At 37.0% G+C, this 24,974-nt stretch overlaps 4 protein-coding genes across 4 annotated transcripts; 3 read left to right on the plus strand and 1 right to left on the minus strand.

Annotated features, from left to right (window-relative positions):
• Positions 1-373: 373 nt before the first annotated feature.
• LOC137745510 (uncharacterized) lies at positions 374-3,131 on the minus strand. The gene is made up of 9 exons (XM_068485474.1): positions 2,893-3,131; positions 2,734-2,796; positions 2,579-2,634; positions 2,059-2,152; positions 1,834-1,894; positions 1,436-1,517; positions 1,277-1,332; positions 994-1,057; positions 374-847 (listed from the first exon to the last, which is right to left on the minus strand). Exons 1-9 carry the CDS (start codon positions 3,028-3,030, stop codon positions 784-786), a joined length of 678 nt encoding a protein of 225 aa, XP_068341575.1. The 5' UTR covers positions 3,031-3,131; the 3' UTR covers positions 374-783.
• A 3,430-nt stretch (positions 3,132-6,561) lies between these two features.
• LOC137744973 (uncharacterized) lies at positions 6,562-11,650 on the plus strand. Its single transcript, XM_068484810.1, has 9 exons — positions 6,562-7,119; positions 7,700-7,885; positions 8,122-8,214; positions 8,587-8,769; positions 8,848-8,950; positions 9,032-9,217; positions 9,318-10,534; positions 10,691-11,103; positions 11,196-11,650. The coding sequence occupies exons 1-9, from the start codon at positions 6,823-6,825 to the stop codon at positions 11,254-11,256; spliced, it is 2,739 nt and encodes a 912-aa protein (XP_068340911.1). The 5' UTR covers positions 6,562-6,822; the 3' UTR covers positions 11,257-11,650.
• Positions 11,651-15,687: 4,037 nt separating this feature from the next.
• Positions 15,688-19,684, plus strand: LOC137745852 (probable serine/threonine-protein kinase WNK5). Its single transcript, XM_068485883.1, has 7 exons — positions 15,688-16,556; positions 17,168-17,433; positions 17,608-17,831; positions 17,906-18,063; positions 18,167-18,506; positions 18,625-18,966; positions 19,087-19,684. The coding sequence occupies exons 1-7, from the start codon at positions 16,455-16,457 to the stop codon at positions 19,464-19,466; spliced, it is 1,812 nt and encodes a 603-aa protein (XP_068341984.1). The 5' UTR covers positions 15,688-16,454; the 3' UTR covers positions 19,467-19,684.
• An 892-nt stretch (positions 19,685-20,576) lies between these two features.
• Positions 20,577-22,865, plus strand: LOC137745853 (uncharacterized). Its single transcript, XM_068485884.1, has 3 exons — positions 20,577-21,127; positions 21,523-21,883; positions 22,319-22,865. The coding sequence occupies exons 1-3, from the start codon at positions 20,688-20,690 to the stop codon at positions 22,526-22,528; spliced, it is 1,011 nt and encodes a 336-aa protein (XP_068341985.1). The 5' UTR covers positions 20,577-20,687; the 3' UTR covers positions 22,529-22,865.
• Positions 22,866-24,974: the final 2,109 nt, after the last annotated feature.

Here is a 24,974-nt window from a genome sequence, read left to right on the forward strand (position 1 = left end):
GGTGGAACTGCTCTGAGATTTTATGGACTACTCTAACATTCTAATTGAATACGCCCATTTTTTTTTTTAAGTTATATGAACTCCTTTAAAATTTGATTGAATACTCATGAACTTCTACGAATTCATTCAAATTCGTGATTGAATACCCGTGAATAAACTCTATTAAAATCTTTTAAACCCTTGAATACGAGCCCTAACCCACAGCCGGGGGGGCTTACGAACCATTCTTCATGGTATGGAAAATTAAAATCCAACTGAAACTACTATAATCTGTGTTTGATCGGAAATACTTAATAATCGTAGGATTAATCTCCACATCATGATTAGATCAACGCCCACGATCGCATCTACTCCAGCCGCCTTCTGATCAAACTAATGGTTGTATATTTCATATTTGTATCTATGTATCTGGAAATCCATGTCCAGAATGCATTGACATCTCAAAAGAAACATGTTAATCTATGCAACAAACATGTTCTTAGCATGGTTAAGTATCCTTGAGGTACAACTGTGAGAGTTTAAACCGTTTGTGACCATACATATCAATTGCGGACATAAAAAGAAGATTTCAGTCTGATTAGTTAAAACTCTGACCAGGCTTTCGGGCGTTTTAATTTCATTCAGCCTTCTTCTTCTAGAGAGATTGGAGATCGATCTTCTTGAGTGAAATCAGATAACAACATACGCGTTCACTGCATCATACCTACCCCAACTAGTTTCATTTTCTCTTTCCGACTGAGTTGCACATGCAGACGATATATTGACACTTTCAATGGTGTTCTATCATTCAACCTTTGCCACACCTCCAGCAGGCATGTTGCTTTCTGCAACTCTCTCCCTCACGAACCTGGAAAGAATAGCAAAATTTCACATTACCAGAAAAACCGGTAGAGCAAAGCTTGAATAACCATGCAATGCTGATTGAACTTTGATAGCTTGTTCCTAAACTCTATTTTCCAGGTAACAAAGTAGCCCAATATTTCAGAAACATACCTTGCTAACTTGTCCCGTGATGATTGCAAGATGTATATCGACAGAATAAAAGAAAGCATGAGACCTGTTGAATGCATGAAAATGGTTAGTAGCAACAGTGTCAGAAAAGCCCTACATTTAAGTGTTCTCTCAACAAATATATACATTGATCACATTAGGTTCACATATGTTGAGCGTCAAAGTAATGGTATGTTCTTTAAACAGTTGGTTTGAAACTTTGAAGATAAGGCTTGGGGGAAGGATAATGAATACACAATGACAATACTCAAGCATTGATTTTTACCTGATCCAAACAGTACATAAAATCCAGAAGTCACGTCTATCTCTGATTGCTCCTCCCTGCGTGCATACGACAAGATTATGTCACATTTCACAAAGTGCAAATCCGAAAGCCCAAGACTTACACAAATCATAACTAAAAGATAAGTGAAGTGATGCGGACCATGTATATCTGACCAGTACATGCTTTGGCCAGTGCTGAGCATCCCAAAATTGTTTGCGAATATCTGGATGGATTTCTAAGTCTGCTCAGACAGAAGAATCCACACCACAACGGTTATAAGAACTCCTTGACCAATAGCAAAATTAACTCAAACTATAGGTGCTTTTTGTTTTCCAAAAATGATATTAAAGCTCGAAATATATCAATGACATCAAAGAGGCCTATTGCCTCCTTTTGTTTAGACTGACCTAAATGATGAAGGAACTAAACTAACCAAAAATATGATAAATGGATAAAGTGCCTGCATTACAAGACAGACCCTTCCAAAAGGCCAGCTTAACTCACTATGATAAAGAATTTGAACTAGATTAACGAAGGAGCAAAATGGCATTACGTACAGTGGTGAGGCATATCCACAACTTTAGCAGTGACACCATGCAGATCACTTCCCGAGTACCTCTGTATTGCATGCAAGTCAGTTTTCTAACAGAAAGATAAACTTACAGAATCAATTGTTTGCATTATCTAAAAGAAGCTATTATCCCAGTAAGCCACTACTTTCCATTTTCACAAAGGATAATGGCGTCAAAATTATGTTCTAATGCGCATAACTCACAACTTACCAAATGGACATCAATCATTGGGACCTCAGAACTTTTACGATTTATCACAAAAAGCCACGGTATTAAAAACTTTTCTCTCCCAACTTGAAATGATCTGCACAAGAAACCTTCCTGTAAATATGAATTTGACCAGACATGCTCGTAACCATAAATTTCCAGAGCCTATGAGGAGATCCAACCATTATCCAGAGAACCTAATTCAGAAGCAAATATACAATCTACAGCTTCGGTTTTTTGAATCAGATGTCACAGAAAACTTAATGAAACTGTTAATTTATTGGTAATTCTAACATTAAGATTCCAAGTTTTGCACAATGCACATTCAATTACAAAGTAGATACAAAAGTAAGTTCAGCTACCAAACTTCAAATTAAATTACACAAACTATCTCGATTACGAAATGTTTCACCCTTACTTACATAGATAGTTAGCTGATTCTTAGCAATCTAATAGTGATAATATAACGAAAGAAACGAAATGTGAATCGAAAGACGGAACTTTCAGCCTTAATTATACTCACATCTTATAAGCATCAGCTCCTGTATAACCCATTGGCTTCGCTATAGGAACTAACACCTACAAATTCATAAACCAGAAAAATGAATAAATTTATTGACTATGAAAAAACAAACAAAAACCTGAAAAGAAAACCCAAATTGAAAAATACAAATTTACCTCACGATTGACAGCAAATATTGGGCAATGTCGACCGATCATATCATGCCATTCGGTTTTCATCTGAAACCACGAAATTGCACAAAACCCATTGAAAATTAAACAAAACCCATTAAAATTGAGCCGAAATTGGATGAAGGTTTTAGAGAGAGTACGGACAGAGTGATAAAGACCCATCTTGCTCATGGAGACGATGTCGCCTGGCTTGTAAGTGGCAGATATGCAGGGAATTGACAGAGAAATCAGCAGAGGAAGAAGCAGGAGTGTGAATCTCGATCTCCTTCCAGTTCCCTCCATCTTGTAGATTCTATCGCTCTGAAACTTTAACTCGATCTTCTGAAGCTGGAGAGGTTGCAGATGAAGCCGTCGCCGGGGAGAAATGTGAAGGAAAATATTATTTCGGGTTTGGAGTTTGGATCATTTGGGTCCGGCCCAAAACATGCAGGAGAGTTGCAAGTGGACCTGGCTATACCTTGTAAGCCCCTTTTTTTTTTTTTTTTTTTTTTTTTTTTTGTACATCGATATTTTTACACTAAGAGATAGAGAGTTTGACTAAATCACACAATGACCAGCCTAATTTGGTATCGAATTCACCATCGACGAGATTCGAACTTGAAACCTTTCACTTCTGAGTGAAGACAAATATTATTAGGTCATAGTACTGATTAGCATTGTAAGCCTTATATGCCATAAACCAACCAACCATTTTAACGAATTAGGCCCAATACATTTTTTTTATGTACAATTAATATTGTCAAAGAGGAAACTAGACTCTGGATCTCGAGTATAAGGGTAAATATTTATCACCAACTAAGTTAATTACACCAACACTCTCTAAGATTTATCAAATTTTCACAAAACCTCTTCACGTTTGAGGCATTACACTAACACCTTTTCATGTTTTGATTCACTTTCACATAACCCCTTCAGTTAATTTGTTAGTAGATTTTGAGTGAAGGGGCTATGTGAAAGTGAATTAAAACTTGAAGGGGTGTTAGTGTAATATTTTAAACGTGAGGGGTTTTGTGAAAACTCAATAAACCTTAGGGGGTGTTAGTGTAATTAACCCAAGCACTATATACAACGAAATTAAATTGTAGTGAGCTAATGTACAATGGCAAAATCGACAAAATTGAATATACAAGAACTAAAGTGGAAAATTGAACAAATTACAAAAACTGAAAATGAAATTTGACGTCTGAATACAAATTAAACATTAGTGTTCCATGTGATGTTATGGTGTTCGTATAATCTTTTTATGTTTTGTTTGATGGGATACAAGTTGAGTGGATGAAATTTTGAATGGAACATATATTGTTTGACTTCTTACGTATAAGAACTTATTGTTTTTAGAAGACAACTTACAATTTAACACATACGATTAAAGTCTTTTTTTTTTTTTTTTTTTTGGCCGGATGTTAATAAGCTACTTCTCATACGCATCAAATTGTAATTCGTAGATAAATAGCCAAACAATATATGAAATTAACAGCCTCCAATTGATATCTCCCCACCTTGTTTGGTTAACGTTCCTATTTGGGCCATATCTTTTTTAGTCAAAATTTTTTTTGCCAAATTTCTCTTTTTGGTGTAATTTTGGACCAAATGTCTTAAAGATTAATAAATGCTCCATGTGGATGTGGACTTTTTGAGAGATTTTTCAGGGTATTAGGAACATAGCTTGATACACTAAATGTCATAATACAAATTGTTTGACATTTGAAAAAAATAATTCAACCATTTATATTATAAATTTTGATTTACCGGATCATATTCTTACACTGAAAAATTTCTCCATTTATTGGTTGGTTGGGCCACTCTAGAGTCTAGACTCTAGTTGATCCTCTATGTTGCCTTCCTCCAACCCCTCATTACCCTCTCATTATGCTTTAGGGTCACTAGCTATCAAATTTGGAACTTATGCTAACCATCATCTATAACAAATTAATAGCATTTCTATTATCTCTTATCTCTAATACTAGAAAGCCATAAGTCAAGTATGGTGTCTCAAGGCTTCACCAAAAAAATTTCGACTAAAAAGCCCCCCCAAACAAAAAAAATTACAACTACAAACATAAAAAAGGTTATAATCTGCAAGGGCATTTTGGGACAAAAGTATCAGATAATTAAAGGAAAAAAGATAAAAACCTGCAACTTCACAGGAGAGAAGAAGAACGTGGTGTTGTTTGAAACTGCTCTGAGCAGTTGTGTTTGGTTTATCTCTTTCACGATGATATGTATTGTGTTCAATCAACCTAGTAAAAACAAAAACTAATTTTTCGATTAAAATCAACGAAAGACAGTTTGGTGTGATAGGTTTGTAAGTGGTGAATTGTCTTGAGAGTTAGGATTTTATTTTCAACTCATAGTGTTTCGGGTTCATTAGTGTATTGCTAGATAGTTAATGTCTACTTCTTTAACTCAAGACGTCTGGAATTCTAACCGTTTATCTTCCAATTATACAAATTAGTATAAAATATAGCTTATAATTAAATTCAAGATATTATACCAAGTGAAGCATTCACCTCGAGGGATTTAAACGTGGGATTCTATTTTGTTCTTTAGCAATTCCATCATCTTACCACGTGGGTTAAAGGGAACGAAAGAATTAAAAAACAAGTGACTCCACCAAGAAAGGCAAAAGGCAACGATTTGAGCCATTTGTTACCTCCGTCCTAATACGTCAAAATGCAATAAGATTATGTTATGCAATGAGTCACAAGGTGGCATCTTGTAAAGTTGCAAACAATGTCATATCTACATATTGGAAAGAGATCGAACTAGATTTCACTCTATTTAAACTAGAATAGTTTTGAATATCGTTTTTATCAAAAGAACGAAACAGAAAAGAAAATAATGTTACTCCAACTTGGCTAGGTCGATCTATACTCACCAAACGCGAACGGCTAAGTAGGTTTATATTAGGATAAAACCTACCTGAACTAGACTCAACCAAATTATTTTTTCTGGTTAAATTGATTTGAGGCCTTGTGGCCCAAATTGAATCCCGATTTCTAATTCAGATAATATTAAAATCATAGTACCAAATGGTTTAAAAAGTAAGTTACAATTAGTTTAATCTTGCTCATACAATCCGGCCGAGTTGTACCTCTACTCTTCAAAACTTGGAGGGTAAAATGTCGACCTTTGGTGCCTGAAAATGTAAATTGGCAAAGAAAACCCTTTGACACAAGAAGGAAGTGTGAATGAAAGAAAGAAGAGAGATGGACAAACGACAAAGGACACAACTACGTTTTTATGATTTAAGGTTCTCCCTTAAAAAAAAAAAAAAAAAAAAAAAAATTCTTCTTTGTTACGTACCATTAAATATTATGAGCATTGGAATTTGGAAAATCAAAATTGGTTTAGATTGTGTTTATTGGGGTCTCGTAAATTTAGATCATTCAATGCTTATTGTATTTAATACTACGTAGCATGAAAGTAAAACCCAACAAACAAAAGAGCAATGCTAAAAAGACCAGCTTTTAGACTAAATTTTGTAAGTCATAAAAGGTGGTCGTTGATTATTACTTAAATATTAATTAACGTTATTATTTTTTATTGATGACACATCATATAATTTGCAATTATGATGCTTGACTGTGCCCAATGAAAGGGTAAAATTCCCTAAGAACCTCTCCGGATCCTACAAGATGAATAATCATAACTTACTACTAGTTGTTATCTTTTTATAAAGAAAATTATTTTTTTTAAATTTGTCTATTTAGCATTCCCCAAAAATAAATAAATAAAAATAAAAACCTCATAAAAAACATAAAATCGACAAACCTACTCGTACATAGTATCACTTGGAATCCATCTGAGAAATTCAAAAAAAAAAAAAAAAAAAAATTAATAACCACTTCGTCTCCCCAAAACCGCAAATTGCAAGTCGTTTCGTTCCAATCACACCGTCGTTTTGCCCAACCGTCCGTACCAATCTGCAAAATCTGATCGCCCAAATCAACCTTCGATTTTTGCAATTCGCCGACACCACCGTTGTTGTCGTCGTTATGGTTGTACGGTCAAGCGGCGTGAGGATTTCCGGTTCGGTTTTTTTGTGATTTTTCGGTAAATTTCTGTTATTTCATGGGCGATCTTCGGGATTGGTCGCCTGAACCAAACGGCGCCGTGTTGGAGGAGAGGGAGAGGGCTTCTTCGTCATCGTCGTTGTCGTCATCACCTCCTTCCCAATTTTCATCGAATCAACAGGCGGCAGCGGCTGCTTCTGCGCCGACGGCTGTTAGCGCTGAGTACTGGCTGAGGGCGGAGGAGGCGACGCAGGGGGTCATAGCGCAGGTGCAGCCCACTGACGTGTCTGAGAGGAGGAGGAAGGCGGTCATCGATTACGTTCAGAGGCTCATAAGAAGTTGTCTTCATTGCGAGGTCAGTATTTTTATACGTACCAAATAAATACGTCTTCCGTACATACATACGAATGTGAATGAAAGAAGTTGAAATTGGTGCCGTACGATGTATTGGGCTGCAAAGATTTGTTTGTTTTGTTGAAGAATTTAATGTAGGACAGAAGACCGAAGCACTCGGTAGTTTAACCTCTATGGTGATTAAAGCCGTTAAATTTGATTGTATTGTTCGAAAAGTTGAAAATTTCTTCCTTTAGCTACACAAAACTTGGACCTTGAGTTTAGTTACAAGTAATGTAGTTCATTGGTTCAAATGGTCTACATCGTTTGTATGATTAGCTCGAAAGTTTACTTAAATCCGCAATTATATCTACGTTTTATGTGAATAGGTAATGTAAGTCGGTATAGCTTCGAAGATTTTTACTTCGAGTGAGTTGGGTGCTTGCAAATTCAATTTCTCATTATACCATTTGATTTTTCTCAAACTCAGCAATGGTCTTTTCGATGACAAACTTATGATATCACGACCCTATTTGATATTTGTGGGGAGGTGGAGGGGGTGTAACCACGCGGGCATATTGATTTTACTTAAATCGTTGCAGGTGTTCCCATTTGGGTCTGTACCTCTAAAGACCTATCTGCCTGATGGAGATATTGATTTGACTGCTTTTGGTGGTATGAATGTTGAGGAGGCGCTGGCCAATGGTGTCTGCGCTGTCCTTGAAAGGGAAGATCAAAATGTGGCTGCTGAGTTTATGGTGAAAGATGTCCAGTTGATTCGGGCAGAGGTTTTTAGCTTTTACCCCTTAACTTATTAGATTGATGATAGGTATAAGTTACAGCTTAGTGTTGATGCTGCCATGCATGTCTAGTCAAGTTTTTGTGTTGAGTTTATGTTGTGTAATTGCCTTTCCTTTAAATTAAATTACTACATGTGAGTCGATGTGATTAGTCATTATTTTCATTCTAGTTAACTCAAGTTTTGATTTTCCTATGTAAAGAATGTTTGGTTTTGTTGTGGCAGGTCAAGCTTGTAAAGTGCCTTGTGCAAAATATTGTGGTTGATATTTCCTTCAATCAGTTAGGAGGGCTATGCACACTATGCTTCCTTGAGCAGGTAGTCATTCATACAGAGCTGAACTGAAAATGAAGTTCGATTTGTTACATATGAATTGAATGTTCCAGATTTCGATTGTATAAACGGATTCTTTTATTGGAAGCTCTGAGTTATCTAATGAAACTTGTTTTTCAAGTCTTCGGTAGAAAGAGTATGTTGATTTATGCCTTATAACCAATAACCTTGAATGCTATTCAATTGCTACTCAGTTGAGCGGTGACTCCAACCTCTTCTATCCGTTTCAAGTCATAGTTTTACTTTTGATCGTATGTTATGCTTTTGGTGATCTGAGTGGTTTGTGATTTTTATGGAATTTATATCCCTTGTTCTTTAGCTTCGCTAATCATATCCATGATGCTTCTTATTGCATAGGTTGATCGTCTCATTAGCAAAGACCATCTTTTTAAACGCAGTATCATACTAATTAAGGCCTGGTGCTATTATGAGAGCCGGATTCTTGGTGCCCATCATGGTTTGATTTCGACATATGCTTTGGAGACATTGGTTCTGTATATTTTCCACCTCTTCCATTCATCTTTGAATGGTCCTCTAGCTGTGAGTGCTTTAATGCCTTAGCACTAGTATCCTCCATACCTATGGCATAAATTTAACTCGCTGTTCAATGTTCTATAGGTCCTATATAAATTCTTGGACTACTTTAGTAAATTTGATTGGGACAGCTATTGTATCAGCTTGAGTGGTCCTGTTCGTTTATCTTCTCTTCCAGAACTCTTGGGTAAGCAACATCTTTTTGTATTGGTGCCATGCTGTATGGGCAAATGTGTTTAATTGAGAATCTTTGTGTTCCATTTTGTAGTCGAGACGCCAGAAAATGGTGGTGGTGATCTATTGCTGAGTAATGATTTTCTCAAGGGATGTGTGGAAAGGTTCTCAGTTCCTTCACGAGGATATGAGACAAACCATAGAACATTTCAACCAAAGCATCTTAACATAGTTGATCCGCTTAAAGACAATAACAACCTTGGCCGAAGTGTGAGTAAAGGTGAATTAACGTCCCTATAGTCCTCCCGTTTTGTTATTCTGTGTTTTTTGGCGGATTTTTCTATTGATTAGTCGATGACAACGTGCATTCCTAAATACAGGAAACTTTTACCGAATAAGAAGTGCTTTCACATATGGTGCTCGTAAACTGGGGCGCATTCTGTCTCAGCCAGAAGTAAACATAGATGATGAGATCCGAAAGTTTTTTGCAAACACATTGGACAGACATGGAGGTGGACAAAGGCCTGATGTCCAAGATCCTGCCCCATGGTCCATATATGATGGGTACGGTAATGTGCCGTTATCGGTAGGTACAGAGTCACAAGAAGATCAGACACTTTATGAATTGGAGTCTGACTATTCTAGTGGCATGATTGGGGAATGTGGGTTAAATCATGAGAGATCAGGGAATGGTGAAGTCACAAGTGCTCATATACCTGGTCAAGGTCTGACTAGACCACATGAAACTGATATGAAACCTGATCAAGATGTTAATGGACCACATGAAAGCAGTACGAAGGTAGCATCCCCAACAATGTTATTGGAAGAGGACAGTTCCCCAAATGGAATTGCTCTTTCCCAAAGGCGTCTTACAGGGGATGCAAAAGACCTTGCTACCTCCAGATTTCAGGGTCTTACAATTTCAAATGATGCTCAATATCCATTGCCGTCCAGTTGTGAAGTGAGTATATCTCCTTTAGGTAAAGTACAGCATGCACCTCATCTCTGGTCCTCTCACTCATCAACTGAAGATGGGGACATTAGCAATGGAAATCAAGATCAGCAATTGCCAGAAAGCTTTGGTTCAGCTGATAATTTTGTTGGAAACCAGGATGAGAATCAATTAGGTTGTAATCAGGAAGCTCCATCTCCTGTTGGATCTAAGCTCCATCCGTCACGGTTGAGTTCTGTTGTGTGTTCCTCCGATGACTTCTATCCTAGTTATTATCCAATGTCAAGTGGTACCGTTGGAAGTCCCAAACCTTATAACTGTTTAACAGATCTGAGTGGGGATTACGGTAGTCATTTACGTAGTCTAGACTATGGGCGTTGGCGTTATGACTGTGAGCTAAATGTGGCAGTTCCTCCCATGGCGCCACCTCCGGTGCACCCACAGTTTCAGGGCAAGAAGCCATGGGATGCAGTTCGAGAGTCGGTGCAGCTCAGGCAGAATGCATTTTCCCATATGAATGTCAATGGTGTTGTCCCTAGGCCACCATTCTATCCGATGAACCCACCAATGTTGCCTAATGGCATAACCTTTGGCATGGAGGAGTTGCCAAAGCCACGAGGAACCGGAACGTACTTTCCCAATACGGTATACTCATTCTAAGCCTCTGAAATTTCTTGAAGTCATAAAATTTAAGGGCCAGATTGTTGTCAATCTGCTGGTCGTTTGCAGTTTCTCTTTTCAGCTATGTTTCAGTTGCTGGGCCTTTTCATCTGAAGTGCTTTTATGCATAAAATTTTGCAGAATCATTTCAAAGATAGGCCTGTGACGCCAAGGGGAAGAAATCAAGCACCGCTGAGGTCTCATCGTAACAATGGCCATGCCATGATACCATCTTCAGAGAATTATACGTCAGACAGAAGCAGTCGTGATCTGTCACAACTACAAATGTCTCTTCATAAAGGTGGGGGAAAAGCTGGGTCTTCAGAAAGTCCTGCTGGTTCCCCTAGAAGGAAAGTACACCCTAATGCGAATGGTTCAATTCATTCCTCTGAGAAAGTTGTAGAATTTGGGGCAATGGGGCATCCCCCAACAGAGGGACCTGCAAATGGCAAACATACAAACGCTGGCTCATCATTGGGTCAGAACTCAAGCAGTGACCATTTATCACCAAGGATGCAGTTGACAAAAGCTGAGTTGGTTACAGATCAGGATAGGTATTACAATTTCATTTGTTTTTAAGAATTCTTAGTCACCGATAGTGAACACAGATAGGACTCCGTTTAACCTTTTGTTTTTGGACATGTAGGATTGCTGCACAGTCATACCGTTTGAAAGATGAAGAAGATTTCCCTCCTTTATCGGCCTGACAGCAGCGTGAGTGATACTCTATTTATAAGGTTGGTAGAATGAAAGAGTAATTACAGTAATTGCTAACATACCGGATTGAGCCTGTTCTCTGCTTATATGGCTCTGCCGCAAACTTTTTTTGGAAGCGTTACATATGGAGTTAGATATTCTGTTCGTTGGAAGCCATTTGTACATTTCAAGTTATAAGTTTTACACCCTATAAAATCTTGATAGCTGTGCGCTGCACCGAGTAGTTCATGTATAGGTTGGTTTGGTTAATCCTTTTTCCCCAGGTTTTGTTCTCGCCGTTGCCCCCACAGGTGATTGTACGAAACGCTTGTTCGAAATATTGTTGCTGATGTTTGATGTAACTTACATTCAGAATCCTTTTAAGTAAGACAGATTGTCGATTCAGTGGTGCAAAGGGGCCTGTTGGATGGTTAATTGTTTCCTTTTAATGGCGTCCACTTGGTCGACTCTGTGGCATAACTTTGGGGTATTGAAATATCTTGGTCCTTCAGCAATAGCAGAGTCAATTTGATGTGCTGAGATTTGGCCTTTGGAAAGAAAAAATCAAACGAAAATGATTTTGGTTCAAACTTTTATATATTTATCCACGGCAAATGTCTACAAATAGAGTCCGGTTACAAACTCTTAATAAAAAATATACGGGATATTCAATAGTCAGCGGTCCATGGATAAATCATGGTATGGTTAACTGTTATTGACTTTTTAGTATATGTCCAATTCATATTTTATTTAAAAGTTCGTATTCGGTTTTGTATAAAGGTGGTGCTATCCGCACACTCATTGATTTCTCACATACCTATCTCAATTTTGGGCTGTCGGGTCTAATATATTAGAAAAGATCAATGGACAAAAATTAATAAAAGTGCGTGTGAGGTGAAAACAGGTGTGTGAATAGCACTACCTTATATGAGCTTATGGCCATTCACATGCTAGGGGCTAGTAGCTTGAGCCGGTTAAAGGAGCATTATCCCTGCATTTGAAATCGTATGTTAAATTCCTTCCTTCCTAGTATTGCTTGTATAAACCAATATTTAGTTTCATTGGCAGCACCAATCGTATAGACAATTATAATGTATACATCGTTTGTCTGTTAAATACTTGTCATGTGGTGAATCAGTTTGCAGCTTGTATAAACCAATATTTAGTTTCATTGGCAGCACCAATCGTATAGACAATTATAATGTATACATCGTTTGTCTGTTAAATATTTGTCATGTGGTGAATCAGTTTGACGAGATACTATATAATGGGAGCTTTCACATAAAATCATGATTGATTTTTGACGAATTTGGAGTTGAGGCAAGTATATATATTTATAGCCTTCCAGCTATTATGCTTACTCTGCGGGCAATGCAGACGGTCGTATTATCGGACAAAAATATTAAGGTGATGCAGGAACAGGAAACATTCAACCATCAACATTGTGTTACATAATTTCTCTTAGTTTTAATTCATTTATTGTTTAAAGCAATGTTTTATCCTTTCTCTCACTTTTTGAGACCTTCTCTTTGCCTGGGCTATTTTTTTTGTTTATTTATTAAAATCAAGCGATATTCTTAGTTTAAACTACATCAAGATAAGACGAGAGTTTGAATGCGTGACACAGTGGACTGAAGAAGAAAGTCCTAACTACCATAACAATCCATCACTTGCTTGTTTGGACTTATTTAGGTTCAAAAAGAAAAATTCAAATTTTGAGGTTAGCATAGGTTAGATTTTTTTAATTACGAGAGCAATCGACCACATGCCCCAAATTTAATCTTACTTCTAAATAATTTGAATTTAGAAATTCTACTGTGCTTTTTATTTAAATCTATGAAGTTTCTTAGTTCTATTTTCTTTTTTTGCCCCAAAAAATGAATAAATCAAGATTGCTGAAGTGGGTACTTGGTATTGAACCCACAACTTGGGAAGTGTAGATTTAGATTAGCCACTGACTATTCCAATTATTGTTCACCAAACGATATAAAACAGCTTCAATTATCAAGTCGGTCGATGACATAAAAATGTATATGCAGTGGTTCTTATAAAGTCTTTATTTTTATTTTTCATAAGACCAACTTCAATGGTTGGGTTAGATGCAAAATTTAAGTTTTAAATTCAACCAAAGTTCCCCTAATTATTGAGCTAAAAAAAATTTTAGGTTAAAATTTATTTTTGGACCAAATTTAATCCAGAAAATGAGTCAATATTAGTAGCTGGGACCTAGTTGCTAATGCTTTTATTTTTTATTTTTTTAAGTAAAGTTGGTCGCTTAGGGAAACACCACAACTATTTTTTTGATTTGACGGCCTAAGTGGTTGGACTGTTGGTTGAAACAACAATCTATATTCAATTAAAAAAAATTTAAATTAAATTTATAAATATATTAAATCCAACAGTTGAGATCGAATACGAGCAAATCTAACAGTAAAAAAAAGATCTAGCGACTCAAAATTAAATCCAACATACTTAAAATTTTCATATATCGAAATTAACTAAATAAAAAGCTCCATTTTTTATTTTAATTCTCATTCTTTGCAATATTCTTTTGAATCCTTTTTAAGTGCATGCACAATGTATTTTTGTCAAACGATTACAAGGCGTATGCCATTTGATCTAGCATATAAGAACATTATGTGCATATATAATTGTATTATGCTTTCTGAATTATTAAGTTGTTCACAAATTTGGGCAAATTGTATCATCACACATGGTACATATTATTTAATTTCCTCAAAATGTATTATTGTGTTAATTATTCAATCTTTATCGACAATAAAATATAAAGTAAGGGTTTATTACTAATAAAACAAGTAATTAAGGTCAACCCTACACTTGTAACAAATCACACATTCGGGACAAAGCTTATGATGTCAACAAATATTTTACTTTTAAAAATCAATTTTAGTGCACACGGGAGAGATTTTGCAATGTGGTGAGAACATGACCTAGTATACCAAGTGTAATAATATAATTAGTTAGAAACTTGAAAGAAAAAAAAATCTAACCAATTATTATGACACTTGGTGTACAGGACCATGTTTCCGACACATTAAAAAATTTCTCCACACCAAGGATTTATATAGAGAGAAGATAAGAATAAAAAATGGTGGTCGGACTCTTTCAACAAGATGAGTGTGTTCGATCAAAATGGAAAACTTGAAAATAAAATATTGTGATAATTCTTTGCCAACCACATCACTAAGTAGTACCTCAGCTAAAATGGATTAGGGTTTCTTATTTCGTGGTTGAGAATTTTTAACCATTATAATATTATATGTTTATGTTTAATCACTATTCTAAAAATCCCCACCTAGCGCCGCCTAGGCGGTTGACCGCCGTCCCGATTAATGTTTAGGCATTTGAAAATTAAGAAATGACACTCAAACTTATTGAGGCGCCCACCTAGACCCCCTAAGCACCCACCTAGACACCAGCCTAAGTTGCAACTTACTTAAACAGAAAATAGATAACTTTCATTTTGCATTTTATTTTTTCAATAAATTGTATGAGACTTGTTGAATACTTGAAGGAACACACATTGTATACTTGTGTTTAATTAGTGCCAACGAGGCTGCAGGCTCCATCTTAAGCAATATTTACTTGTCCAGCTTCAAAAGATAAACTTACGTATAATCAGAAATATATTCTCAAGTCATGTGATGAATGCGGTGAGACAAAATAGAGATGGAGATCAATCTCCGATTACATGTAAGTGTCAGCCAGCCTCCAGGCTCTAGCTAAGTGTAACTGAAGTTAATGATAGGTTTTGAAGAATATAAAAAAATTCACGTTGAAGAACTAACAAAATAAATTACAATATATATATGAATGGTGTACTGCTACCATCAAAGTCTTTTGTGATAATTCTCTCACACCTATCAGCCTTGCGAGTGGAAATATGGAAGCTGGAGAACAATATTAGCATGATTGGGGGTGAGCCGATGACTCGTTGTTCTGAAATCTTGACAATTCCCTCCTCTCAAACTATGTATGAAGCTCCAAAAATCAGATAAGGTTTAGGGTTTAAGTTAGAAAGAAACCAAAAAAGAAAGTCGAAGTCCTAGGGTAAACACAATCGAGATGAGGTATTTAATGTTACTGAGTGAATTAAAAGCCTCAAAATTGAAGACCTGGCATCTGAGTGTTCTGAATCTTTCCGCTATCAATACTGTGCAGTTTCCATCACAGAAAAACCTAGACTTCCCCTTCCCAATACAATCACTCACTTAAACAATATAAACCAGTTAACACTGTCAGCAATAATGTTCCTGTTCCCTTTGGGGCAAATTGGACTCCGTCAAATTCCGTTAGCTCCGTCAAATGGGGACCCCAAAAAAAAAAAAAAAAAAAAAAAATGGAACAAAGAATAGTCCCTCCTATTTTCGTTTATAACATGAACCCATATCCCAACATTTTTCCACCCCCACCTTTTTTTCTATCCATATTATTGTTTGCAAAATTTGCAAGGTTCCCAGATCTTTCCAAACTCAAAAGTCTCTCTCAAACTAATCAAATCTCAAATTTTTTTCCATAATTCTGATTGATATTAGGGTTTTTCTTACATCCACAAATGGTACCATCAAAGCACAGCCACAGATTCTTCAAGTTCAGGATTAATATTCCAGTTCCATGCCAAAATCCAACATGTGCTCATTTGATACTCTAGGTTTTTTGATATTATTGGGAAAATAGTCCTCCTCCACAAGCTAGGTTCAATTTATTCCAGTACATTAGTTGACAAATATTATTCTCTCTTCCCTACCACACCCTACATCTCAACAGTTTGCTCCATTTAGTCTGTCCTTTTCTGGAAAAAATATCTTTGATTTGAATCGGATCTTCTTCTCTTCCTCTATATTTAAATTCCTTGGTACACCTTCATCTTCTACCCAAATGGTTACCAAAAAGTTCGAAAGATCGTGTGGTGTTGTGGAAATGGCTTGGATCATGCTCAGCGTTGATTACTCGAGGCTTTTCTGGTTGCTGTATAGAGTCTTCTCTTATGAAAATCATGAGGGAAAGCCTCGGATTTCCTAGCACGTAGAGAAAAGTCTTCCACAAGCATCATAGTAAGTTAGTTAGTGTTGAATTATAAGTTTATAATTACTAGGTATTGCGTACGTAGCATATAATCAAGTGAAAAGCTGCTGGGACTTGTTTGTGGTCGGAGAGTTTCAGAGGGTTGTTTGATTAGTTCTCAACCATGAACAAGAACAACAGCCGGATCGGAAGCAGGTCTGCCAATGGAGGCAGGCCACAATCACCTGCTTACATTGAAACAGATCCATCTGGTCGCTATGGACGTGTAAGTTCCTTTTACTATTTCTATTTTTTATATGGTCTTTAATTAACTAGTTGCTTGGGAAGTATAATTTGTAGTTATATATATGTTTTCTACTAAACTATTTTAGAAATTTATATAGGGAATAAGGTTTACACATATTTGACAAAAAAAAAAAAAAAAGGCTTACACATATTTGCATGCAAGAAAATTACCATATGATGATAAATTTTTGAATTCGATACTCATTAACATTAACATTAAGTTTATATTTTCATTAACCAATATTTTAGAAGAACAAGAATATAATTTATGAACCAAATGGATGGTTAAATAAGTTAGTTCGTTTGCCGAGTCAAACTTTCATGTTAATTTGTACATGATATTAATTTAAACTGATTTAAAACGGAAAGTGTGTCATCCGATCAGTTTTATTCTTAAATTAGCCCAATTTGGTGATGCAACCTGATTGATTTTTATATTCTACACTAAATTTGTCCTGCGTGTCTATTTGTAAAGACATGCTTCCAGGGAAACTTGGAAATGGATTAATTAATTTGGATGATAATTAGTCAGATCATTAGCGCTAATTAAGAGGGCAGTTTTGTTCTTAATTGATGTTTCTTTCCAAGCAGTTCAGGGAAATGCTTGGCAAAGGAGCCATGAAGACAGTTTACAAGGCATTTGATGAGGTCCTCGGAATGGAGGTGGCTTGGAATCAAGTCAAGCTTAATGATGTCTTTAGTTCACCGGACGAACTTCAGCGCCTATACTACGAGGTCCACCTCCTCAGGAACCTCAATCATGACTCCATCATCCAATACTACACATCTTGGATCGATGTTAATCGCCGAACCTTCAACTTCATCACCGAAATGTTCACCTCCGGCACTCTCAGAGAGTAATTAATTAACCTCACCACTAATAACTAATAGCACACAACATGACTTAAATGTGTTAAGGTAGTAGTTGATCATGGTAAAATATGGCAACTGGAACTTCTAAGTTTAAGTTATTTGTGCACACACGAAAAATAAGGGTAGCGAATTTGACACTCCAATATTAATTTAAACAGGTACAGACAGAATTACCAGCAAGTGAATATTGGAGCAGTGAAAAATTGGTCCCGACAGATCTTGCGTGGTCTGGCTTATTTGCACAAACTTGATCCACCTGTGATTCACAGAGACCTCAAGTGTGACAACATCTTTGTTAATGGCCACCTAGGGCAAGTCAAGATTGGTGATTTGGGCTTGGCTGCTATTCTTCGTGGTACGCAACACGCCCACAGTGTCATAGGTAATGATATTGAACTAAATCTCTCCGATTATCTTCCTAATTTTTTCAATTTTAATTTGCTTCTGTTTCATCAGGTACACCAGAATTTATGGCGCCTGAATTGTACGATGAGGAATACAATGAGCTAGTAGACATATATGCCTTTGGCATGTGTGTGTTGGAAATGCTTACTTCAGAATATCCCTATAGCGAGTGCTCAAATCCTGCCCAAATTTACAAAAAAGTTACTTCAGTAAGTTTCGTTTTCAGTCTTCACTTGCTCAGCAATGTGAATGTGTGACATTGAATGACAAATGTATATATGACATGTTATATTATGTGACTTTTGCTTTCAGGGGAAGCTACCAAACGCATTCTACAATATTGAAGATTTGGAGGCTCAACGATTTGTAGGGAAGTGTCTGGAGAATGTTTCAAAGAGGTTGCCGGCACATGAGCTATTGCTAGACCCTTTTCTAGCCTCTGCTGATGGAGAGCTAGCATCTTCCCCAAGAATCCCAATTCTGAAGTTAATTCCTGATAATGATCCAGTCGCGGAGGCAGAGGATGAGGAGGATGAGCTACATTTTGCCGCTGAGGTTGATTTGGAAAGAAGCACAAACATGATCATCACTGGAAAAATGAATCTAGAGGATGATACTATTACTCTCAAAGTTCGAATTTCTGACCTGGACGGTAAATCCTCAACCCTAATTTAAATATTGCACTATATGACTAACTGGTCATGTAGATTGAAATAAACCCTTAAAATTAAGAGTATGTAATCTTCTGTATTTGTGATATTTTCTTACAGGGAAAAATGCTAGGAACATATACTTTCCCTTCGACATTTTGAACGACACTGCGATTGATGTAGCAACGGAGATGGTGAAAGAATTAGAAATCAATGACTGGGAACCACCAGAGATCGCAGGGATGATAGAAAACGAGATATCTTCTTTGATTGCGGGTGGTAAGAAATGTGGCTCACCCCAAGATTATCATCCTCATCAGCACAGCTTTAACTATGAAGAAGAAGATGATAATAATGGTGGTATCACTCATCATCCTTTCTACGCATTCTCTTCCTGCTCTTCATCCCAAAATTCTCTTCATGCTTTGAGCTCTCACTGCAAGAATCATGATTCGCTTCAAGGTACATTTATGAAAATAAAAAAATATCTACTCAATTAGTCTTGCTTGTCTAATATTTTTCAAATGCATTTGATCTGATATATTTTAATGTAGGTGATCGATCTGATATATTTTAATGTAGGTGATCTGTTTATGAATGATGATGTGAGTTCTCAGAGTTCATTCGACTCCTTCGATTACTCCAACATAAGTTACTACTCAGGCAATGAAGATGATCTCCTTGACATGAGCTTCGGAAAGACTACTCACAAATCTACTCGGTTTTGTCCTTCAAAAAGCAGGGTTGCAAATACTTACAAACATTGCAATTCACAACTAGATAACCATAGACCTCAGATATTGAATCATCATCATGAAAGAAAATTACCCAAGATTCAATCACTCATTGACGTGCGCAGCCAATTGTTGCACAGGTCACTGGTGGAGGAGGTAAACAAGAGGCGGTTGTTTAAGACTGTTGGGACAATTGAGAACGTTGGGTTTCAAACACCAGGAAGCTAGCAGTTGTAGTTTCCTTGGGAGGCAAGTAACAAGTTTCTTTACAATTGCAATGTACTAGTGTGTGCGTAAATAAATAATGGTTGTTAAAACATTCGAGCCATAAGAAGATTTTATGGTTCATGATAATAACCGTTGTAGATTATGATTGTCATGAACCTGTGACCTAATTCTGCAGAGTGGACTTCTCTTTTGTGTAAAATTTCAATCGATTCTCGGGAGTTGGATTGCCCATGAAGCGAATCATGCAGCTGACCTAGTTGCCTCACTGGCCTTGAAGAAGATGAGCGATGGTATTTGGGTCACGCGTTACCCATCTTCTTTGGTTCATGTTCTCTCGAGGGACGGCCTCCCATGCCCTCCTCTTAACCCATAATGCTTCTGGGCTCAAGCCATGGCCAGTTGCTCTCCCCCATGATTGTGAGCCTCAATGTTTTCGTAATTGCATGCTGGTTCGTACTCGAGCCTAGTGAGGTTGGTTGCTGCTGAAATTCTCTGTTTCTTTTAGTCTAGTCTGTTGTTTTAGCTTTCTATGTTTCTAGTTTTGCTTCACAAGCCGCCGTGTCTTTGTTTGGGCCAGTGTTTAAAAATATTGGCATAAGTGGAAATATCGATATGCAAGCTTATAAAAATATCGACGGATACTCGAATATGGATATTGGTATCGGTTGTTTTTTATGGAAATGATTGAAATTTAAAATGAAAATTTAGGGATTTTCAAACATTGGCTTGGAAGAAATATAACAGTTTTTCCAATATTTAACATATGTGTCCGAAATCTGGATGATATCTATAAACTTTTGCTTAAACTTAATGAGTTTTACTGATATGAGATGAAGTTTATACTTCACCTTCCATTTTTCTTTGATTTTGTGAATACTTCCATGAATATCTGCCGTATTGAAGAAATTTTAAATACTAGTTTGAGCCATTTTTGTTCTGTTTTAAAACTTTACACTGATCAACCCGTTTCGCATAAATTCACAAAATTTGAGTCAATACCATCACCAACGCCACTAAGGCCCATGGGCCATGGGTCCCATGACACCAAACTAACAACTCACAAACTCAAACAAGTCCAACGTGCAAGCAATTAAATCAAATTAAATTAAATTAAAGAAAAAGGTGCCACCTTTTCTATCTTCATATGAAGAACTGATCAACCAACCTCACCACTGATTACTGATCACCCTCCGATTCAGTTGGCTACTATCCTACGTCCCCATGGCTATGATGCGAGCCAAGGGCCGCTTAACCACGGCGGACCCGCCTCCTTCTCCAATCCCAACCGGTAGAGGCTCCCGCTCTGCAGCCAACCAGAACTTCATCCAATTCCTCGACAAGTCCCTGCAGATCCCGGAGCTCACCGCGTTGCCGCCTTCGGGCTCCGGCACACGGCACCAACTCCCTGCTGTCGTCGACTTCCGATCGCTCTCCGCCGAGTCCTTCGCCCGGCTTCTCGCCTCGGCCAAGCAGTTCGGCGCGTTTCGGATCAGCAATCACGGGATTTCGGCCGAGGAGTTGGGATCCGTGGTTCGGGAAGCCGAGTCGGTTTCCCGAAACGACGGAGTAATCGGAAAACGATTCATCGAACGCATTGGGAATCGCGAGGACATTAAATGGCGCCCGCAGGTATCGGATGACAAAATATATCGGGACTTATGGTAATTAAACACCGCGAAACACTAATCTCACTTATTGGTTATTGCAATTTGCAAATACAATTGTTATTAACACTTCAGAAAAGTTGTTCACCAATACGACTTCTTACTGCAAATTCCGAGTTGCAATTTGTTAACGAAGTATTGTGTCACGTTGATTACTTGAAATTTGTCACCTACACTTAATCTAGTTAATTTTTCCATGAAAATTGTTGTTGTAGGAACTCGAAATTTTGATGAAAAATTTAACGGAGTTAGTATAGTTGAGAAACTGCAACTAATTAATATGCGAATTGCAACTCGGGTAAATATTCATGTGAAGACTTGGAAAATTTCCCAATTTGCAACTAACCCTAGTTTAGTGAAGTTCATAACTTATGTTGTTCACTGCTTTGCAGCAACAATATGGAGAAGGTTGCAAGAAAAGTTCAGGCAATTGCTGAGCAGCTGAGCCAAGTTTTTAATGGAAATGCAGAAAAGCAATTTGAGAAGATTGGAAGTGAAATGGGAAATGTAAAGTTATTAAGATACAATCACCAAGATCATTCCATGGAGCAAAACCCTAGTAATAATTTTTTACAGAATGAGATAAATAATGGCAGTCACATTCACATGCGCGAGAGCGATGATGATCATGCTTTGTGCCTTCACCTTCCGCTTGAGCACTCTCAGTGTAATGTCCGATCAGAGGGAGGCTCTGCATTGCTGTTTGATGCAGGGCCAGAGACACTAGTCGTCACTGTTGGAAAGCAACTAGAGGTAACTTAGCTGAGCTCTTGCTTCTTTCATTTAATGTAGAACTCGGTTGAGATTTCTTATGTAAAATACCTATCTGCCTACAAGTATCTTTGTTGAAAACTTGAAAGCGTTTTAATTGCAAATAGGTTTGAAATTTTACTAAAAATTCAAATTCTTCCTATAAAAACACTTAGAAGTGTGACCTTGAGAAGAACGTGCTAAGATGCTTTTCTAAAAAGAACTAAAAAATGCATTTAAAATCTTTAAATACTCGTAATATTTTTCCATCAAACACTGTCATATGCGTCTTTGGTCATTTGAAAGCGTATTTTAAATGATTTTCACATGGTGCTTAATTATATGTTGTTCATGTATTAAACTCTAGCTGTCTAGCTTGTGACATTTTGCATTCAGTGCCAAAACTTACGTGGGTTTCTTTTGATTTGGAGCATGCAGGGATTTAAATGTGTTTCAGGGGAAATGATCTTTGTCCCAGACAGTAGAAGCCAAGCCTCTTTCTCCATACAACTCAAAGTTCCATTGGTTTCAAATTCTAGAAAAATTTGTAAGACAGTTTCCATTGCTGATCAAATCATCATTGCAGTCATTCTATATGTACTGTGCACATTTGTTGTATTTACATACACACACATCATCACTTCATAGAAACACACCATACTTTCTTTACTCTCTTTTTTGGGTGAGATAATTGATTGGGGTTTGAGGATTTTAAGGATTTTTCTTTCTCCTTGTCATCAAGAAACTTACACAAGCATTGTGTATAGTATGGGATCCGTGGCTTGAAGGGTTTTGGTTTGTTCATTCATTTGAATCGTATTGTACATCTAGATTTAAAGATTTTGTGTTGTCAGTTTGTCGATTTGTTGCAGGATTGTTGCATCTCATTATTGTATGTATTGTGTTGTGAATTTGTAAACATTTTATGCATTGTGGAGTTGTACAATGTACATGTTCAGCTTATACATGCAACTGGTTTTCATTTCTTGGAGTTGCAGCGTCTCTTGTAGCAAGATCCACGAAGCGAGCATCTACCATGTGATATGTCATGCAATAAACCATAAATGTACATCGTGTCACACAATAAAACTATAATTAGTTACTCGGTAATGTTATCTTAACACGCAACTGGAATATAAGTGACTAGAAAAAGAGAGTATAATTTCTAATAATTAGAAGCGTGAAAATATATCCACTATCAGGAATTGATGCTGTGGTGGTGGTGGTCGCGGAATTGGCACAATCTCGAGTAGTGAGTACTGAGTACAACCACAGGAAACTTCGAAGGGCGGCAAGCGCATCTTGCCCGACATGAAGGCAAGCAAAATGGATTAACCCAATTGCCAATCGTGCATAGAGAAGCACAATCCCTATGACACAACTCAGTAGGCGATTGAGCTGTTCCCAGCACAAGCATGCACATCAGAATCAGCATTCTCAAAACCCTATCACTCAGCTTAGCTCCTCTTTCTTTGGTTTTTCTTATTTTCCATATAAATTACTTCCCCAAGTTTGATGGTGGACGACGTGGAACTTCAAGCCACATTGCTACAACTGATAGGACCCTCTTTCTAAGAAATATTGTAGCTATCATAATTGATAGGGGGAATTGAATTTCTGTATCAATTGCATTTCCTTTTATGAGGTTATTAAGGATTACAGTGATGAGCACAGTAATTCCACCAAATTGGACCTTTTTTAAGAGGAGGAGGCGGGGGAGGGATGTTTGGTGCGCAAACTAAATTGATGGGTGCACCTAGAATTGTCTAAATCATTTTTTGGGTGCAATGGTTGGCATAAGGTCCATTTTATGACGTGTGACGAGGAGAAACTTTATTACTACTAAATCATGTCGTAGCCGTTGGTGTGTTAAGAAAAAAGAAATAGAATTGTTATAATTGAGTGGAATAATAACCTCACTTACCGGTGTTTCGAGTATAATGAAAAATCAATCATTGATAAAATCCATCCCGTTCATTGTTTATATATATTTTGTCAATTCCATTCCATTTTTCATGATTGGCATTTTGGAAAGGCATATTTGTCAATTTGCCCCCTAAACTTGTATAGTGTTGCTAATTTCTCCCTTGAACTTTAATTTTAGCCGATTACCCCATTGAACTATTATAATTAGCCAATTTTCCCCTTGAACTTTAATTTTAGCCGAATACCCCCTGAACTTTTATAAATAGCCAATTTCCCTCTTGCGTTAGATTTTAAAAGTTTTCCTCCAATTTTCCATCCATCCTGATCACGGAAACAATACATGACAACTATATGAGAGCAAAAACGATGAAAAATTGAATGAAAGTTTTTAAAATCTAATGCCAAGGGGGAATTGGCTATTTATAAAAGTTCAGGGGGAGTAATAAGCTAAAATAAAAGTTTAAGGGGGAAATTGACTAATTTAAAAAGTTTAAGGGGATAATCAGCTAAAATTAAAATTCAGGAAGGAAATTGGTAGCTGCATACAAGTTCAAGGGGTAAATCAACAAATACCTCTTTTGGAAATATATATAAAACTGTTGAAAATACTAGTGGGTAATGAATGCCCACAGTATTGAATACCTGCCACAACATTGAAAACATTGCCAAAGTGTTGAAAACCTTGGCAGAATATTGATATGTGGAGATTATATTGTGTGCTTGGAGTTGCTCTATAAATAGAGCACTCCGTATGCCTTGAATGCAGAGAGCAGAAAAAGAAGGAAAGGAAGAGGAGAGGAGAGAATACATAAAGTTATCTTTGTACTCCTATTATTCCAATTATAATGAAAGCACCACTACTGCCCGAGGACGTACTCCAGTCACACTGACTGTAGAGGAACCTCGTAAATTTTGTGTCTTGTTTTATTTATTCCACTGTACACACATCGTCGATTTTACAACACGTTATCAGCACGAGAAGCTCTCATGTCAGTGGAAAGCACAACACCATAAATCCGGTGAAGCACTATCCACCTCTCACTTCAGTCATCTAAAATCTCACAGAATAAATGGTATGTCTATTTTTCGTCTCTCCCACTGCGCCAGAAGCGCTCCACCGAATTCCGGTGAGAATTGAAATTTACGACCTGAAGTCGTCACGAGATGA

The sequence above is a fragment of the Pyrus communis genome, chromosome 9 (genome assembly GCF_963583255.1).
Source record: "Pyrus communis chromosome 9, drPyrComm1.1, whole genome shotgun sequence".
Lineage (NCBI taxonomy): Eukaryota > Viridiplantae > Streptophyta > Magnoliopsida > Rosales > Rosaceae > Pyrus > Pyrus communis.

Excerpts from the sequence above, each read along its gene's own strand:
- LOC137744973 (XM_068484810.1), top strand. The coding sequence starts at position 6,823 with ATGGGCGATCTTCGGGATTGGTCGCCTGAACCAAACGGCGCCGTGTTG. Across the intron at positions 7,120-7,699 it reads GAAGTTGTCTTCATTGCGAG|GTGTTCCCATTTGGGTCTGT; the intron begins GTCAGTATTTTT and ends AAATCGTTGCAG. Across the intron at positions 10,535-10,690 it reads GAACGTACTTTCCCAATACG|AATCATTTCAAAGATAGGCC; the intron begins GTATACTCATTC and ends AAAATTTTGCAG.
- LOC137745852 (XM_068485883.1), top strand. The coding sequence starts at position 16,455 with ATGAACAAGAACAACAGCCGGATCGGAAGCAGGTCTGCCAATGGAGGC. Across the intron at positions 17,434-17,607 it reads ACCTCCGGCACTCTCAGAGA|GTACAGACAGAATTACCAGC; the intron begins GTAATTAATTAA and ends TAATTTAAACAG. Across the intron at positions 17,832-17,905 it reads ACACGCCCACAGTGTCATAG|GTACACCAGAATTTATGGCG; the intron begins GTAATGATATTG and ends CTGTTTCATCAG.
- LOC137745510 (XM_068485474.1), bottom strand. The coding sequence starts at position 3,030 with ATGGAGGGAACTGGAAGGAGATCGAGATTCACACTCCTGCTTCTTCCT. Across the intron at positions 2,635-2,733 it reads TATTTGCTGTCAATCGTGAG|GTGTTAGTTCCTATAGCGAA; the intron begins GTAAATTTGTAT and ends ATGAATTTGTAG. Across the intron at positions 848-993 it reads TCACGGGACAAGTTAGCAAG|GTTCGTGAGGGAGAGAGTTG; the intron begins GTATGTTTCTGA and ends TATTCTTTCCAG.
- LOC137745853 (XM_068485884.1), top strand. The coding sequence starts at position 20,688 with ATGGCTATGATGCGAGCCAAGGGCCGCTTAACCACGGCGGACCCGCCT. Across the intron at positions 21,128-21,522 it reads AAAATATATCGGGACTTATG|CAACAATATGGAGAAGGTTG; the intron begins GTAATTAAACAC and ends ACTGCTTTGCAG. Across the intron at positions 21,884-22,318 it reads CTGTTGGAAAGCAACTAGAG|GGATTTAAATGTGTTTCAGG; the intron begins GTAACTTAGCTG and ends TGGAGCATGCAG.